General features: G+C 37.5%; 1 protein-coding gene across 13 annotated transcripts in view; it reads left to right on the top strand.

Moving 5' to 3' along the window:
* Positions 1–20,104, top strand: part of ERC1 (ELKS/RAB6-interacting/CAST family member 1) — a 281,305-nt gene that overhangs the window by 208,827 nt on the left and 52,374 nt on the right. For all 13 annotated transcript variants that reach the window (XR_011902606.1, XR_011902608.1, XR_011902609.1 and 10 more), the window contains one exon: positions 12,925–13,069. Coding sequence is in view for 8 of the 13 variants with exons in the window: in XM_072326455.1 (XP_072182556.1) it covers positions 12,925–13,069 (145 nt within the window). In the remaining 5 variants the exon portion in view is untranslated. The remainder of the gene's footprint in view (positions 1–12,924; positions 13,070–20,104) is intronic.

Here is a 20,104-nt window from a genome sequence, read left to right on the forward strand (position 1 = left end):
GTTTATGTGTTCTGCAGTTAACAGTTGTTTGTTCTGAAAATCTCACACCTTTCTGTGTTGGTGGTCTTTCCATATCAGTTTTTAAAAGATTTATTCTGCATAAAGCAACTTCATGCTTTCTTGTATGTTCATTTGTGCATGCGTTTCTGAAAATGCTCAGAAATTTCTGCAGAATGCTCAATGTTTTAGGATAGTCTCATGATTAAAAGTTATCCAGTTCACTCACAGTCATCCTGCTTTTCATTTTTTCCACGTTTTTCCTTAACATTTTTATCTTGAAATCAGCCTTGGAAAATATGCTGCCTTTCCGTAAAGTAGATAGAATTTAAGTATCTTGAAATTTAGCAGTGCATTTTATTACATGAAATTAAACTAACCACAAATCTCAGTACCTGCGTACAAGGCCTGCTCCAAAACTAATGCCTCCAATTTTGTTCCATTGGATCATGAGATCAGAGGCAGATGGTGGTGGTATGACGGTAGAGACTGAATCTTCCTATCAATATCCTATTACCGTGCAAGAAGGGCAGTCTGATGTGAAAGTGTGTATGAGGCAAAGGTGTGTCACTGAATTACTCCATGTGGAAAAAAATTCACCCATTGACATACGGCAACACACGCTGAGTGTTTATGGGGACCAAACAGTGGATGTGAGCACAACGAGGCAGCAGGTGGTTCATTTCAGCAGTAGCAACAGCAATGTGAAAGACAAGCTACATTCTAGACAAGCCATGAAGATCTTTATGAGTGCAGCATGCAGGCTCTTGTTCATTGCTGGCAAAAATGCAGAGCTGATGGTGGTAACTGTTGTTAAAAAACAGTGTTTTGTAGTTGAGGATTTGCTCTATCAAATAGCATTATTGTGCTCTTTGTTGTAGTTTCTGTGGAAATAAGTAGGAAGCATTACTTTCAGATTGAAATATATTTGCCAAATTATACTTCTTAGTAATGATACAACCAATTAAAGGATTTGATATAAAACTATATCAAAACAGGCAAGAACGAAGCTAATGAAAGCTTCCATGCTTTATTGTATGCATAGTGTAGACAAAATGTCATGACAGCCAGTCTCTGCATGTTAGCAAGCTGTTTTATTTCAAGGTAATAATATTCCTTTCTATTTCCTGTGCTTGAAATTTGAGTTTTTAACTTTTTCTAAGACTCTAGAATTCCAACTGTAAATTTACATGTGATAAAGTTCCCTCAATGCAGCGATTTTCATGGGAGTTTCCATGTAATTTTAAACTACAGGGTAAACACAACTTCAAATTTGTTCAGTAGAAGAGGTGTCAGAAGCTGGAACGTATGTTGAAATATATATTTTTTCAAATTCCCTCACACATGAATGACTTGCTTTCTCGCTTTCAACATATTGCTTAAGTTTCATGTACTTGTGTCCCATTATAAAGCACAGACAATGACAGCTTACTTTGAGATTGTTGATCTTCATTATTTTTTTTGTTTAGGAATTTTAAACCTGAAGAAAAGCTCTGTACAACATCACGTGTCATTGTGATTAGCAGGAATCTGATAATAAAGGGTTTTCAAGAGTCTATTTTCATGGTTTAGATCAGGATTAGCTGCGCTTGTTCTGGAACAGAGTATGTATGCTGGATATCCTAGACTGTTTTTACAGCATGTAGTTGCATTATTTTCTCATTCTTCACATTAAGAACAGGGAATGGACAGAGATAAAAAGAGGGAAGATGAGAGTAGGATGCTTCCTATTTACTGTTAAATGCCAGTTGCTTTAGACTGTATATATACTTTATACATGCACATATATATTTTGTATATATATATACACATATACCCAAACTTTGTCCCTATATATATATACACACATACATGTGTATATATGTGTACATATATACACATTGTAAGGGAAACTGTTGATCACAGCCCAAACCTCTGATTAACCACCTGAGGCAAGCAATGAGTCAGCTGTAGGAGCACAGGTGAAGGTAATTCAGCTGTGCTTCCCGAAGTGGTGGAGCTTGACTCCACCTCTCCTAGATCCCATTTAAGGGCTGACCACCACTAAGGTAGCATCTTTTCCTGGAGATTGTTTCTTTGTGGAGTTCTTGTGGTGTGTTTCAGTGTTGAGCACCTACCTTGAAGGCCTCAGGGTTGGTGAGTCCTTCTCCTTAGTTACCCTCTGGCTGTTTTTTCTGATTATGTTTGTACTATTCCAATTGTATGTTATACTTGTATTATTTCAACTGTACAATATCATACTTGTATTATTTCCACTGTACACACCACACATATACCCAAATTTTGCCTGTTGCAATTAACATGTGCTCCATTCCTGTGCTCCAGCCTTTCAACAACATCTTTTTGCTTAGAAACATGTTTTTATCATTATTTACATGACAGTCATATAAACTTCTAGGAGCAGGAAGCAAAATGATGCTTCAGTACTGAATGGTACTGCTTCTATCATCTTTTTCATCTGATGCTACTATTCTTAGCCTTATCTTGACACCTTGTAGTTCTTGTGCTCTCTTTTTCTGTTCCTGGGCAGCAGGAGCCAGGAGATAGCAGGGGGGCTGGAACTAGATGATCTTATAGGTTCCATCCAACCCAAAACATTGTATGATACTGAAGCACAGGTAGTAAGTGTTAGAATTAGGATGGAAAGCTGTTCACACTAATGCTATAATAGTTACTATCACCGAATGCTAAGACATCTTTTGTTAATGTAAACAGTCCCATATAGTGGCTGACCTTCAAGAAAATATATCTTTCAGAGATGAAAGAAAGTGAATCTGGAAGAAAGGCTTCCACAAGCATACTGTGAACTTTCAGAGAGCGAGAAGGAAGTTAGGAATGATGCAAGTGAGCTGGTCATCAAGTAGATAATGAAAGCTATCTCTAACTGCTTTCTTTCTGGCAAGACAATTTGTCAAAAGTCAGAGGAAAATTGAGTTGTTTGTTGTTTGTTGCAATAAAGTGAAGTAGCTCCACATATCTAGTATGTAAGGTTAAACTAGATATCACCAGGGTAACTGGCAATTAATGCATATTAGGATAATACACACACCTGGAATCTGAGCACAAGTTGTTTAGGAAAGCTAGAAATGGAAGAACATTAATGATACAGGAGATTCTGAGGAAAGAGAGTGACAGGATGAGTGAAATAACATTATTTTGAGCCAAAACAACCTAAGAACCATAAAAGTTATACAAACAGGGTGTAGAATAGCCTGCCGGACTTCTGGCACAGAGGTAAATAACAGTGGAAAAATGATTTGTTTGTTTGTTTTTCTGAGATACTTCTGTTTATTGAATACAAATTGGAGAAATAACTGTACTTCTTGATACAATATGGACTGGATCACCAAGAAGTAATGTGGTTTTAAGACTTCAGGATTGCAGTAGGCATTGTTGATGCCAATGGAAAGAAAAAAGCCACCAAAGCCAACTTCATCTGGAGTAACCATGAACCGAATGTACTGTCATAGAAACTTTTAAAAGCTACACAAAATAAGTAAAAAGGAAAATAACTAAAGATTGCAATTTCAAAGCAGTAAGCTGAAAAATTATGAGTATTAGTTAACAGGTCAATTTAAAAATAGAAGAACTTGAGGATTTGAATGTAGAAGAAAAGGGGAATATAACCAACTGAAAAATACAAAAACTGTGAGGTCTTTGCACCCCAAGCAAAGGGAAAGGAATTTAAGGAGGGGTTCCAAACCTAGCTGTCTGTCTGCATCCAGAAGGAAAGTAGGGGTATGCAACAGTCTGTACATCGTCTTAAAAGTTGAACAAGAGAGTTGTATTTTGAAGTCAGATATTACAAGAATACAGTGAGCACTGACAAAACTCATGCTGTATTAAATCTTCCAAAGGAAATTAAAACCAATACTTACTTATTCTATATCCACAGAAATAAAAAAATCTGGAAAAGAAATGGAACCACAATGCACTTAGGACAGGGCTAGGATTAGCAATAGTATGTACAATGACACAAAATTAAGTGAATACCTTTGCCTTCATTTCCAGTGAGCAAGCTAGTAGAATACAAAGAATGGAAGGTATGGATCAGAGTGAGTATATTAATTATGGAAAGAAAGCAGAGACAAAAAGAAGTGATCATTACAGTTACTAGAGATTGTATCGGTGATAATCATTTGGGAAGGAGGTGAATTCTCTATATAAGTAAAAAGCTTTGATTCAAGTCTATAGGTTGGATAGTTTTCTCAAAACAGCTATATTGTAAGCCATAGCTTGGCCTTTTGCTTTATCAGAAACCACACTAAGACTGCAGTACTGTAGTCATTATCTGACTGTCAGACCTGAAATTCCCTTCTACTAGCTTTCACCTGGAGCCTGACTCACACAGACATAATTTAAGAACTGTTGTTTTCACAGTTTTTTGATGGGTTATAATCAATGTGAATGCCATGATTTACTTTTCATTCTTAAGTTTTGGCAGCACTGGCTTTGGCAGCTAAGTGTTTTGACAGTGTAACAGTGTCTTGAAGAACTACAGTTCCTCTAGGGATGTGGAACTTGTGGTCAGATTTGAGTTTCTCCTGTTGGTGAGGGTCTAACTGGATCTACAAGCATCAAGATACACTAGGGAGGGGGCAGGAACCTAGAAATGCAGGGACAGAGCCATTTCTTTCAGTAAGAGCCCTGTCTTATATTGTCTTATGCTGATTGTGAAACCACATGCTAAGCCAGAGCTCAACCTGTACTTGACCATTTTACTGGAAAAGAAACAAGTGCTGACTTTCTCGTAAGGTCATTTCTCAAAATCTAGTGGATGTATTCTGGTAGCCTGTATTGCCTGAATGGAAGTTATACCTTAATTCACGCTCCTCTTGCACTGCTGCTAAGATGCAGAAGAAAGGGCAAGTTTCAGGAATTCCTCCTCAGAAAAGCCAGCTCTGTGGAACCTTGAAGACTTGTGAGCACTCCTGCCACTCCTCTAGTTTTTACACCAAAGACTGGCCACACAGGGATAATTTTCTGAAAGCAATCCTACCCTATATAAGAACAAATCACCTATGACATTAAGCACCAGCACTGAAACTTCTCTCTAGACTGTGCCATCTTCAGAAGCTGCCATTTTTCAGAGACAACTATGTAGGGCTCGTACTCTGTCAGTGTAGCAGCTGTGATGTGCAGTAGCCTTCCTATCACTGGAAGAATTAATCAGTAAAAAGCTTCACAAATTAGGAGTCGATTGGAAAGCCCTTCTGTGGAGGCTTTAGATTCTGTTGGAGTCTCTGACAGACACAGTCTAGAACTGCACTGAAATTCTGAATGCTCAGACATGACCAATTTCAGTGATGGCTCTGAAAAGAGCAGTGAAAAGGTATAATTTCAGGATGTTTCAAGCTGACAGTTTTCTTCTGTTTGTCTGAATATGCAGTTCTTTCTTACACAATGTGGTTCTTATTGTAATGACGATTTGCCATTATTATCAGCATTAAAAGCTTGATCAGCATTTTCTGTGAGCTTTGAGTAAATATGGCAGCTGTGAGGGTTTAAATCACGGAGCTGAGAAGCTGCTGAAAGGCCATTCAGACAAGACAAAGGTAACTTTTTGATTCAGGAAGCAAGTACAGGAGTGGAAGGAATAGTATTATGCCTCTTGAGTGAGGGTGTAAGTCTGTGTTTGGGAAATTAATTTGCAGCTTGAGGTTCAATTGCTGCCAGCTGTAATTAAAAGAGCAGGTATTACTTATTGCCAAGTTAGATTTTTTTCCCACCTCTTTGCAGAAAGATGTTGCTACTGTTTCTCTTGGACAAATGTTTCACTTGCTGTGGGATTATACTTTGTACTTTTCATAGCTGCATCTTAAATACTGCAGAAACTGTAGATGGTGCAGTATTTGGCAACTTGCTTCAAATAAGGCACTGATCTATTAGCGTGTTAAAATGGTGTTCTCTGGTCTGCCTGCCTGTATCTTTTCCAAGTTATTTAAGAACCTAATTTTAGTATCTAGAACCTTGAGTGAACTGCCTCCTTCCTCATGAGCTGCTGCAGTTGCAGGAATTGTGTGTGTTGACAGAGTGGTATGAGAAGGATGCTAGTCCTAGGATAACTACCCATTGGCTCAGCTGCTTGGTGTGCTATTTTATTAATTACTTTTTAATAGTTTATCATGTGTGACCCAACCAACCAGTGTTATTCTACCAAGCTTGTGAAATCACTAAATGCCATGTCCTACCACTTTTATTTTCTTAGCTGCCACCTAATTGTCTATCTAAATGTCATAATTTGCCTGGATTGTTTTTTATGTTGTCATCAGTTTATGGGAGGTGTTTTGTTTTCTTTTTAAGTCATATGAAAACAATACCATTCTTATTTTAATGTTGATTTGACATTTTTAAGCCTTATGAACGTCTGCTATAGAAGAGAATTAGAAGCTTGATGGGTATTTTCTGTAGGCTCTAAGTGAATAGTGATTGCAGTGGACTAAAATCAGACGACTGATACGAGTACTGTCCAACTAACAGTTCTTTCCTTCTGTGGCAGCTGATGCCTGTATAGCTGGAGACTAAACAGTTTATGAATTAGCAGAACCTTTCCACTTCCAAGCCTTGTGCATTAAAGGCATGCCAGGCATAATTACAGTTTATTTTAATATACCAAGTCAAGAACTATGGAGGTCGTTCATTTCTCAGAGAAGAGCAGCAGCATTTACTGAAGGAGCTGACTAGATTGCAGTGAGCTTGTGCCTACCTACAGATTTGATCTCCATAATGAAACCAGACCTAATTGAATTAGCCCAGTTCCTCAGTGACATTAAAGTCAGTGCCACTGCTAATCTCAACACTGCTTTTATATTATCTCATTTTCACTTGAGAAATACCCCACATAGGAACAGGTCACATGATTTTTAATGATATAGAACAGTGTGTTTTTAATGCTTCTAATTGGAATTTGTGTTATTCACTGAAATACTATGTTTACATATTTCAAGTAGATTTAAAATAGTTACACTTTGAAGCATAATTAATTCAGTGCACACTGCAGCCTGTTACTCCTCCAAATGATAGAGCTGATAAATATTTGTGTATTGAAATCCTCTGAACTGTGCTGTATAGTCTAAAACTGATTTTTAAAGTCACTTTGTCATAGTTTTTATCAAAATAATTCCTCTTTACTTGGAAAGAACTGTGAAGAACTTGCGAGGTCTTCTGAAACCAAGTGCTATAAAGGCACTGTTTATACATCTCAATTGTATTGTTTCTATGCCAGAGGACAAACTTGGCTATTCTAGTAGTTATAACACTTAAGATGTTGTAGATGAACATTTTTTATTTCTTCTTATTGGACTCATCCTGATACAGCTCGTTATCCAGCAATATAGCACACTGGTCCTGCATTGCTGAGAGTTTGAGTAGTTAGAAAGTAAAATATGCTGTGGCTCACTGAAGAGGAAAAAGAGGAATTAAACAAGACTAGTGTCTCCAGTATTCCAAGGTGATGTGTAAGGAGATATGACTACATTGCACACTGGGTTGATTTGGTGATAATAGTACTTGGTAACTGAATCTACATGAACTGCAGTTTCTCATTTTCCAGCCTCATTCAAATACTTGGTCACTCAAGCAGTAGATCGCTTATTTATCCTCATCCAAGTCCATACAGAAAATCTCATATGTTCTGCATTTGTCTTTTTCTGGGGCTTCTGTAAACATGTATGTGAGTTACTGGCACCTGCCATTTGTACTAAAGGCTGTGCAGCTGAACTGTTCATTAAGAATAATATTGTTCAGCATGTTTACGACTTTAAGCCCCTTATTCTGTGCCACAGAGAGGTGTAGAAAATACTGCTTTGCTGAATGCCTTTTATTTCTACAATTTGAAGTGTTTAGGAACCCATAATTCTTAAAAGGAAAAAAAAAAAGTACATTTTAAAGCTTTCATTTCAAAATAAATAAATGAAATCATTTGATTAAGGGACATTCTTAAAGCTTTGTTGTGAAAACCTAACTGAAATTTAAACTCTTGCCTTTTTGTCCTGTTATCTTCCTATAGTCAGTCATTTGCATTCTGGGTCTGAAAACGTTGTGTCTTTGCTTACTGTCTGTTATTGTGTCACAACAAAAGCATTAGGATGGCCAGAAGATGCTACTAGACAACTTCCTCAGGAGTGCTTCATGGGCATACAATATTTGTCATCAGAAGAATTCAGTCATGGCAATTTTCAGTGACTTTTCTGCTCTGCAGTCATCATTGCCTTCCATGTAGTATTTCAGTCTGTTGAATCCATCTATATCTTAGAGTTGGAATCGTTTGTTGGTATCATTGCATCTTTGGTATCAACTGTAAGAAAGAAATCTCAAACCTGTACTTTTGAGAAAATGGAGACTGGGGGTGAGTCAGAAGTACCCCAAAGGACAGCTGTACTGCCATCTTGATTTTTAGAATACATCCAGCACCATCTCTTAAGAACTCAACTTGGTCTTGGTACCACTCCAGTCTGTGGTGATCGTGATTCTCTCAATGAAAGGCTTCAGCATAAATAGGGGAAAAACAATCCCACTTCTCTGTAGTGAGCTTATTTTTGTTCAGCAGTAATCCTAATTCTCTTTTTGCTATATTTTCTTCTTCTGTTAATATTGAAACCACCTTAATGCCTCCTTACATCTTGTGAGCTGTGATACAGCTCAGAACAGGCTACAGAGTCTGCTGAAATAAACTGAGAGATAAATAGAATTATAGAATAATTTAGGTTGAAAAAGACCCATAAAATCATCAGGCCTAACCATCCACCTAAAGCCATCAAGTGCACTGCTAGATCACGTCCCTAAGTGTAACATCCACACATCTATTAAATACCTGCAGTGGTGGGAACTCCACACTTCTCTGGGCCTATTCCAATGCCTGCGCACCCTTTTCATCAAGTCTTCTTGATATCCAACTTAAACCTGACCTGGAGCAAATTGAAACTGTTTTCTTGCATTCTACAGACAGTGCTCCCCCTGTTGAGTTATAATTGGCACAGAAACACCCCACCTTACATATATGGGTTGTGTTTATACAAGCTGTAGTGACTCTGGTGTTACACAACATTTTAAAAAATCAACATCTCGGTTTTTGCAGCAAGCACTATCTTTGTCTTCCTTCAGTTCCAGAAAACATTCAGAAAGACGCAACTCCTTTCACATCATTTCTTGACCAACAGCCACTTTTCACAGATAATACAGCACTGAAGTTTTGAACGGTAGGATGTTTTTTTCTGAGCCGTTGTAGTGAAGTTTACACGGCAATAAATATGTGACAGATTGATACCCATTATCTCACTGTCCTGGAATTTTCATTTAAGTAGAGATGAGCAACAAAACATTTGATTGTAGAAGGTAAGCCTTACATGCTCTTTGAGGCACCTCAGATTTCCATACCGGAGTAAAGGCTACATAGATACTATTACAGAGATATTCTTGGCTCCGGTCCTGAATCATCAGCGAGGATTGTGGATTTACTATTAAAAGAATAAGTGTTTCTTTAGAATCAAAACAGATTACTCTAAAGAAAGTGAAAATTACCAGAACACCAAACCAGTCTGTCTTTCCCAGGATACCGATAGCTAGAAAAAGCAGAGGTCGTGTATCATATTTTGTCACTTCATTCTATTGATATTTTTCATGTTTCAGGCAGACATCCAAAGTTGGATACTTTTCCATAAAGGAAAGGCAACAAAAACAAAGCTGCAGTAATCGTGCAGCCATTATCAGTTGTTCCCACACCTACAAGTTGATTCTGCAACTGGGAATCTGATACACACCTTTTCCTTTCTTCATGGAATAAATGTATTTAGAGTATCTTTCCATTATTTTAAAGCATCTAAAAATGCCTGACTTTATGGTAACATGTCATGAAGTACAAGGAATAAATTGAAGTGCTGATTTTTCTGTAGTCTGGGTACTATGTAACATAGGCAAGATTTAGGCACCGGATCTGTCATTTTTGATGTATTGTTAGTCCACCTAAAGCAAGCTTACTCTGTTTGCATGCAGAAGAAACACATAAATCCAGAGAGGAATTCCATCCACAGAAAGTCCATTGTGTAAGTCTATTCTGCTGTCAGATGCTGAAAAAAAATTGGTCTGTTGAAACACGTTCTTGTCTTTTTCTTGGAATACTCAGTTCTTTTACTCTTTTTTTTTTTTTTTTTTCTTTTTTTTACTTTGTAAAAATAGATGTATACGAGATATATGGCTTCAGTTGAAATTCTTATAGTAAGAAACATCTGTATATGGGTAGTAATCAATGGAGCAAAAAAGGGGACAAACAGAGATCGCATCTTAGCGGTGAGGCTTTTATATGCTCTAGTTTGTTCTGCCTGTGCAGTGATAGAGGTCTTCAGCTTAAACTGGCATAAATATTTCTTATGAGCATGCTCACAATCTGGGATCAGAAGGAAGGCAGGTTCTTCATCCTTCATCATCCTCAGATGCCTAGATCTGTAATCCATAAGAAAAAGTTGTTATTCCATTCCCAGCTATCACGTGTGAAAACAGACATGGATTTTCTTATCAGTGAATCATGTCAGTTCAGCCATTGTCTTAGAAAAACTCCACACCTTTCAAGTGAGAGCTATGTTGTGGTGGTGTTGTTGTTTTTTCACCTGTAAAAATAACAAGAGGTTTTTTAAATGCTATGTCCATCCACACAGTTCTCAGAGAGAAGTTGCTTATGAAACTAGTGGCTTCTACTCTAGTGCTGTGGAGTTCATGTGCCTTTCACAAAACTTTTCTTAATCTGTGGTCTGAAGTGCTGGGCTGGCTACTGCCTTGCTGGTTTAAGGGGTTACAGTCCTGAGCTGCTCAGAAGCTACTGTCTTCTCAGATGTATCAGCATAACTGCACATGCAGTCAGTTCCTGGTCCCATTCTATTAAAATGATGTATATTGGGCTTTTTAAGTGGAAAAACTATTGTTCAGACTTCTTGGAATAGCAAGGTCAAGAAGTGAATATATGTGCCATTGTTAATACAGTTTGGATGAGGGATTAGTATGTATCCAGGACAATAAATTCTTCATCAAGCTCAGCTGCAGCCAATGCAAACTATACAACTACTTCCTACTTATTTAGGAATGCGTCTCCCTACACTCTTGATTTAAGCCCTGAAGTCTCTGATGGAATTATTTCACTCTCCATTTTCAGAAGCACTGCAGTAATGGATGCATCTTTCCATGCTCAGTAACATCAAGAAATCTGTGAAGTTTTCAGCATCTAACATAAAAATTTCCGTATTCAAGTAGTACCAATCATTTCCCTTTCCAAGCCATGGGCTTAGAATTCCATTGTGTTAGATACATATGTTTAAAACATCAAAATTAAATGATAGTGGAATTCAATGAGTACTTTTTGCAGCAAGTATTTTTGTTTTATCCACGCTTAAGTTGTTTAAAAGGAAGATACAGAAGGAAAATGAGAAAACTGGTTTATTCTCATCAAGGTGTAGAAATAGATTAATTAGAACAAGAAGATTTAATGTCATTACTATCTTTAGCAGTCTGTCATCGGGATCCTAAGTCAGCAGGTTGTGAATGGGTCTTGATTATAAAAAGATCTTGACAACAAATGGATGTATTGGTATAATTAACATCAATCTTAATTGTTTACACTGAGCTTCTTCAACATATCTTATATTTTTAATAAAAAACTGTTATGGCACTGTCATTATTATCATAATTGCTATTGACATGATTAGCAGAATAATTTTAGTGCCCCTTTTTGTTCTTGAAAATTATTTTTTCTGAAATTACTAACATTGCTGTGACCTTTAGAATTAGGTCAAAATTTGGATTGTTTGGGAATTTGGAACCTTTACTTCTATGACTCCATTTACAACTAAATTTTTAGATTAAAGGAACATAGGAAATCTCTAATATTCCAACTCCCTCTTTCTTCATCACTCCTACATAGTAATGTCTTTCACACCATGGTTAGGAAGGACCTCTGTTCTACTTCTTCATGAAGTGGAACAGTACGTCTCTTTGCTGACTTGTTGGACAAGTTTTCCTTTATGTTCTTTTGCATATCCTGACTCGGCCACAGCAATCAGAAATGAGAATTATGGTCAGAAACAGTTGCTTTCCCTAGCGTATAGCAGCCCTTTGAGTTCAAGAACTGCTGTTTTTTTTGACAGGGTTATTGTCTTCGCCTCCCTTCTTTCCAGTACCTACAAAACGTTTCAGATAACACTGGGATGTTTGTGAGAGTTTTTTGCTGTTGGTAAGGTGGTGTTTCTATATCTGGTTATTACGCAGCTATGGAACGTTCTTGTTTAAAATGTTTCTTCAAAGCTGCATAAGGTCTGTGATTGTTGTTTTAATTACTCAAGACATACATCAAAAAGCCCATTATTATATTGGCTACTTGCAAACAAAAGTCAGAGAATAGCTCAAGCATGCTTAAGGGCATCTATTTCAACATCTGTCTTGTAGGACAAAAGTGTCCGTGTCATCATATGCTTCTGGGAATGCTCTGTATTGTTCAAGTGATTTCAATAAACTTGTCGCATGCCACCTCCCTTCTAAAATAGCTACATGAATAGCAGTGTAACCTAATGTAATTTAATACAGAAGTCTTACGATTAGTCAAGTATTTTTGTGTGCACTCTCAAACTCCGTTCTGGAAATGTAAACCAGTATAAGGAATGAAAGTCTTCAGCGGAAGAAGCAATAAATGGTAGTTATTAAAAATAGAGCGGCTAAGTGCAGAATAATAACATATGTTTTTCTTGTCTTATAAGCAAGTGGTATCAGCACTGTCATCTTGGGAGCTGGGGGCAGGTAGGTCCCGACTTCCTGCTCCATGGATGGATGTATAACCACAATAACCATGTTTATTTCTGCTCAGTGGAGTTGCGTGCTGCTACAGTGTTTATGGTATATTGGAGCCTCTCAGTTTCACAGCATGATCGTGTACCTACTTGTGTTTTTCAGACAAGAAGCCCTTCTTGCTGCCATTAGTGAAAAAGATGCCAATATTGCTCTGCTAGAACTTTCATCCTCTAAGAAGAAGACTCAAGATGAAGTGGCTGCCCTCAAACGAGAGAAGGACCGCCTTGTGCAACAGCTCAAGCAGCAGGTCAGTAGAGGAAGGACAGGAAAGAAACCAGTTAATAATTTAATGTGCAGTTATTATCTTCATTTTTGGAACTAATAGTACATAGACATAATCTCTTCATCTATTGGGACAAAAAGTACATGAATGCTGACTTCAAACTAGCTACTGACCATGATCTCTGTAAAACATGGTGGGAATGAAACAGTCTTAATTATAAGGGAAGTTTCTTTGTGTCCCTGCCTCATTAGTAAATGTATGGTACAATATATAGGATGCTGATTTAAAAAGACGTTTCTCTTTAACTTCCAGAGGCTCAGGGAAGTGCAGTGATACAACTTTTGGTGACCTGTATATTTTCTTGTCAGTCAGGAAGCATAGACTGAAGAAAATTCTTGCTGTAAAGGTCAAATGCATCTGTTACACTACACAGTCTCTGCTGTGGTTCCTAATCTATGACAGAAGCTCTATAAAGGAATGGCAGCTACTTGAGTGGAGTCTGGGAGGTCTCATGCTAGGGAAGAGATTGGTCCCTTTCTATTTCTGTTCCTTTTCTCTTTCCAAGTTCTTTATGTTTAAGCAAAGTGATCAGAAAATTTATATTTCTATTCAAGCTTTTAAAATTATGTTTTGATATTAAATACAAAGTGAAAAATACAGTGCCAATGAAAGAATGAGGAAGCAGAAGGCAGTTCTGTCAATAGGAGATCCAGAATGTGTGTAGATTTTTCTCTTCAACACTTCTAGTGGGTCATGCTATGTTCTTCCCAGGTCACATTCCCTGAAAGCATATATAATATTGCTGTTAATCCAGTATCAACTTCTTCAGTGTCAGTGATTTCATCTTCATTGAGTTTTACGTGTATTTCATTTGTCAAATGTTATTTTTCTTGCTGTCAAAATCTAAGACAAAATCACGTCTGGTCCCTAATAAGGGATTTCTCTGCTTCTTCCTTAGCAAGTACAAGTAGGTTACTGGTCATGTATTTTTACATACGAGGCTCATGAAGGGCTTGGAGAATCAGCCCTACGAGGAGAGGCTAAGGAAGCTGGGGCTGTTTAGTCTGGGGAAAAGGAGGCTGAGGGGAGACCTTATCGCCCTCTTCCAGTATCTGAAAGGCGCTTACAGTGAAAGTGGGGCAGGTCTCTTCTCACTAGTGACATGTGACAGGATGAGGGGAAATGGCCTCAAGTTGCACCAGGGCAAGTTTAGGTTGGATATTAGGAAGAACTTCTTTACAGAAAGGGTGGTTAGGTACTGGAATAGGCTCCTCAGGGAGATGGTTGAATCACCATCCCTGGATGTGTTTAAGAGCCGTTTGGATGTGGTGCTCAGGGATATGATTTAGTGGAGGGCTTTTAGAGTTAGGGTACTGGTTAGGCTGCGGTTGGACTTGATGATCTTCGAGGTCTTTTCCAACCTGGGTAATTCTATGATTCTATGATTTTAAGATGATAATTATCTACTGTTTAATTGTGTAACAGGAGTTATACATTTTTATGCTAGCATTATGGCAAGTAGAAAATATCATTTATTCATTTACTTTTGAGCAGCGGTTGTAGTTACTTTCTCTCATTATCCAGATGCCCTCCTAGTAGGATACGTTTCTGAAGCGTTGAAATCAACTGTATTTATTTTCTTAGAGTAATTGTCTGTAGGTGTAACTGCCCTAATATATGTTACTGCTCAGTTTAAGAGAAATTGGCTTTTTTTTTTTTTTTTTATGTAGCAGTTCTTGTCTCAAGGTACAATACAGCTCCTTCATGCATGTTGTCCATTCTCATTTCCTTCTTGTTATCTTTGGTTGGTATAGAGAATGATCCTTAGGGCTGAGTTTTGTGTTGGCTTTTTTCCTACATTTTGTGTTGGTTTTTTTCCTACATTTTGTGTTGTTTTTTTTTCCTTGTGTATATGCAGTTTGTGTATTAACATTGTGATTTCCTATAGTGTCTTAAGTTTCACTTAGATGATTTTTGGAATGTTGTAGTTCATTTTACCAGTTTTCAGTGCTGAAAAGTCGCATAATATCATATATTGTTGCTTCAGAGGCATTTCTGTGAAGGATGCCCATTCTAAGTGCTTTTATACACAGGTGCAGCATACTTAATTTTCAGAATAAAAAATGCACAAGAGATTAACTTGAAATTTTTCTTGCTGTGACCCATATGACCCATATGAATTGAGGCAATTTATGGACTTACATGTTGTTTGTCTTTTGGATCAGTAGCCCTTTTTAAAAGAAATCATTGGGATAGCCAAATGCTTCTGAAGTTTCTGAATCCAAAATTGCCCTTATCAAGACTCATAATTGTTCCCCCTCTTAAAAGAACCTTGATAAAAGCGTACAGTAAATCATAGTCTCCTCAAACCATCTCTGCTATGAACACTGTGTATAAATAGTATATGAGCTGTATAAGTACAAATATAAAATCATAGCAGGACTACAAGGTACTGTCCAGTGTATCCCTGGTATCTAAAGCAAAATATATGTTTATAGATAAGCAATTTAAACTCTATTAAAGCTGTACTTGACATATGCTTATTTGATGTAACAAAGATTGACAGAATCTATCCTGTGTTATAAGAGTATATCATCTTTTGTCCTTTTTTGTGTGCCACCTTCAGTACTGTTGAAAGAAAAGCTCTTCAGAGTTATTTATCATGGACAGTAATTCTATCAACAGACAATTCACCAACTCCATAAGTACAGGGGGCCTGACATCACATTTATTTCTTCAGTACGAGTAGCTTTAATATGTACATTTCTACATTGAAGTCACCAACTCAAATCACCAGCTTCAGCAGCTCTAGACACAGGAGATGGGGCAGAAGAAATGGCTATAAAAAGGCTATGATATTTTCCACTATCGTCATTACAAATACAGTCAAAAGGAAAATCATTTTTCCATGTGCTTTGCAAATAATCTGTTTGTTTTCCCCTTGTGGTCCTCTTTGGTTATTACAGGTCACCCAGCTCAGCAACCTTGTGTTTTCAGGAAAAGTCACAATGCCTCTTCATCAGTTTAAACTTTCTCCTCACATATCCTACTCTACATCTCAAACAAAGGCCCATCTCTGTTAGCAGTTCCAGGGGACTGTATCACAATTCAGGAATGTCATAGAAGTTTAGCTGCAGTTCCTAAAATTCCAGTAGAAATCATGAGTGAAAAATCAAATTTAAACACTGTTCAAGAAAAACAAGCAATGTTGGTTCATTGAGATCTTCTGGAAGACTCTGAAAAGCAATTCTGGATTTTAGAAAGTTTATTCATCCCTTCAGATTCAGAGCTGGGATCCTGAACTCGGTATTTCCTTCCTTGTGTCTTTAATACTATTTTAGGGCTGTTGAGATCCCTGATAAGTATGTTGTACTTCAGTCCATCCCATTTCTTGGAAACACTTACAGTTTACTGTGGGTAGGCAGTTCTTTCAGTTGGCTAGTGAGCGCTGTTGACTAAGAGGTTCCAGTTTCCATGTACGTAGGATGCAAACAGAAGTGCTGAGCAATATCGGAAGGAGGTGGTTTGTGTGAAGAGTTATGCATACTGCGGTACGCACCATGGGCCTGATTTCTGAACCTGACAGCAAGCTAGAACAGAGCTTCTGACACAGATAACACATTAGAAAAGCAGTTTTCTGATCACACTATATTGAACGTGAATGGATCTAATTGTTGTCTATGTTTGGGGTTCAGATTATGCAGTTTCATGGCTTGTGTTGGTTATCACTGAGCGGCTATGATAGCTTCTGTTGTTAGCAGACTGACTCACCGTTAATTGACTTTTGTTACAGTATATAAAGATGCAACTCTTTCCTAAAACAAAAGCAGTCTATCATTAAGTCCCATTCTACATCTTAAGAAACAATTTCCATATTCTTCTGCCCTACAATTTCAAATGATTTTTTCTTATTTAAAACTATTTGTGAAGACTGTTTGTCAGTGGAAGGTCATATTGATACTTGAAGATTCTGTGATTATTCTTTCCTCTGTCTCTTCCCAATATTGTGTCATATTCCAAGCTGCTCGCCTGGGAAGGGTATTACTATGAAAGAGAAGGAAGGAGCGCTGCCAAAGACATTTTGGTTCTTTAATATACATATTTAAAGAAATTAAAGTTTGGATGAAGAGAGGCATTTCGGAAAGAGGATATGGCATGAATGTTGTTTTAATTTAGAATTTCTAGGCTCTGAATTGCAGGAATGTGCCTCAATATAGAGACCATTTCCTAATGAGGCACTCAGCATTGACCAGGCTTTCCAGTAAATGGAGCTGCCTGTTTCATATTGGTTGTCAGTTTGCATGAGGGATTTCCTCTATCATTGGAAAGGGAGGCCAATTGCAGGGCGAGGGTCACCAGCTAATGTGGTCCCAATTTACTTCCTCCCAAAGTACTTTGTCTCCTTGACTGGTTCATGGCGAAAAAGTGGTTGGGAAGCTGCCTCACATGAGGGGGCCAGGGCTGATGCAAGAATACAGAGCTGACGGTTGCCTAACACAGTCCAGATGTAGTGTGGCGAGCGCCAGCCACTGTGCTCAGTTTATATGCCATACAGAAGTCCCTGCAATGCGAGTCATGCTGGAATTGAAAGAGACCTGAGGAGCTTTGTGGCAGCATGTCCACCACTTTCCTGTTAGAAAAGAGCCTACTACCATTTATGCATTTTCTTGTCAAACAGAGTTTTAAAAATCAGGATATATTTGTTGTAGCTGTGTGAAATCCTGCTTTGTAGCTTTGAGTTGTAAATGGAAGGCATACATGAATGGGCTGAGGTTTTCCTGTCTGTGGGCTTTGAGTCTCAAATGTTTGGGGTTTTCTACTAGGAGCTATTTGGAGCACAGATTGTCATTCTCTGTGTTTATACAATGTCTAGCACAGTGGGGGCTTAACTTGACCAATATCTCTAAGCATTACAATGCCATAAATGTCAAGTCATAGTAATGAAATTGTTAGGAGGCTCTGAACTTGTATCTGTGTCTGTCTTCTGAGCTTGGATTGTTTTCAATTGAATTGTTTGTAAATCACCCTCCTCATATTATTGTATGATTCACAATACTCACTTGAATTATTATATAAATGTTTCATAATTATTCTCACTATTTCAATATACTATTTCAGAAATTACCAAAAACTAGCTTGGTTCAGTGGTACTGATGATGGAATCTCGAAATTTTCATTTTAGATGGTGTGATGCCATGTGGCACTTCATATTGGGTTGCTGAGTGCATTTGTATTTTGCTGCCTTTTCTTCCATAAATGTTCCCTCATCTATGGAACCAGCTGAATAATCTTTTTTAAAGCATTTACAGTTTTGGACCTGTACTTTAGCTTAGCTTCCTCCTTCACAGTTCATAAACATAAAGTTTACACTATCATGCAGGTTGTTAATGAAAATAGTACTGAATAGTGCTGAGCTCAGGACAGATCTCCATGAAACACACCTGATTTATTTATCTATTAAGTTACAGAACAATTGTTACTTTACTGTGGAGTATAATTTCCCAAAAAGTTTGATGTCCACATTTTTGTATTTTAATCATAGAAAAAGCGTCTCACCTTCAAGCAGAACCAGTTATACCTGTATTCTATCCCTATAAAGTCTTAGTGGAAACCCTCGATCTTGAAAAGTCTTTTCTATGGCTCATCTGTCTTTATCATTATAATGCTATTGTTCATACATAATTTCCCTTACGGCAATTTAAGCTCATTACTAGTTTTTCTATTTGTTATGGGCATGGGAAAAAGAGATTGTTTCTTAGATCTTTTTAGCAGCTGTTTTTGTTTACATAGTATCTCCTCTGTGAGGAATTGGACAGTTTCAGCTCTTCCAGTTTTCAAGTGTCTTTTTTTTTTTTTTTTCTGGATATCTGATCACTCTTGTTGGTCTTTATCAGATTTTATTTGATTTGTCTATTTCCTTCTGCAAGCGTGGTAGCCAGAACTGGACAACACTGAACGTGAGGCATTTACTTAACTGAACTTGTTTGTGAATGTGCCATGTGAGACAGCGTCAGAAACCTTAATGGAATCTTCCAAAACCTCACCAGTCCCCACAGGTTCCCAAAAATAACTGCCAATACCTTCTGTTATAGTTGATTATACCATACTATAATAAGAAAGAGTGTATCGGGGTTTGTAAATTTGAGGACGAGATTTTTCTGAGAACCATCTCATTATTATTTTCTGTCCTAAAATGGTGTTCTCTGGGCCTTGAAACTAGTTTTGTTACTCGTCTGTCTTATTGATGATAGACACACAAAAGAAATGCGCAGTTTGATCTTCTTGGTTTTATTTTTTGATAGCTTTCATTTTGAACAGAGTAGGCTGTCAAGAATTGTCTTTGGCTCCTTTATGCTAATGTTCATCTGCACTGTCTACTTCTTCTCCCTTAGTGATTTCCATTTCATCTGATACTTTGACTTTTGTTCTTGTCCAGAATACACTCTTGCTGTTCAGTTACTCTAAACTTGTTGAAATAGTGCTTCTTTCTATCTTAGTTAAGGGAGATAAGAAATCTCTTGCTATTGAGAATGCAGGTTATGTAGTCAATTTGCTTGCCATTAACAGGAATTTTTAATACGTTCTCTTGTGCCACTGTCTCCTCATCATAGTCATTCCTTCCTCTGTAGGCCAAAATGAATTGAGAGGCTGTTGTTTGCCATTCTGAAACATTGAGCAAAATTATTTGACAATGACTAGTACTGCTGGTATTTAGTATTTATGCAATATTCAATACATACTTCATCTAGCATTGCAAGTCCCAAACTGTTTTCTCTGTGCTTCTTCCCTGCAGATTTTGGCTGACATTCCTTATGAATCCATGTTACTGTAAGGATTTGTTTCCCAAGTAAATGTGGTTCATGGGATCATGAGGAAAAGGAAAGAATTTTAAATTCCAGAATAGCCTCTCCTCCCTGAAAATACTGGCTTTCCACTGTTACTTGTCTCCTTGGAAACACAGCACACTGACACTTGACACTCTTTTGCCGTGAACTTTTCCAAAGTGAAGTTCCGCTGGTTGGAGTGATTTTTCTTTGTAACAGGAGAATGTAAAATGGT

This window comes from Excalfactoria chinensis, chromosome 1 (genome assembly GCF_039878825.1).
Source record: "Excalfactoria chinensis isolate bCotChi1 chromosome 1, bCotChi1.hap2, whole genome shotgun sequence".
NCBI lineage: Eukaryota > Metazoa > Chordata > Aves > Galliformes > Phasianidae > Excalfactoria > Excalfactoria chinensis.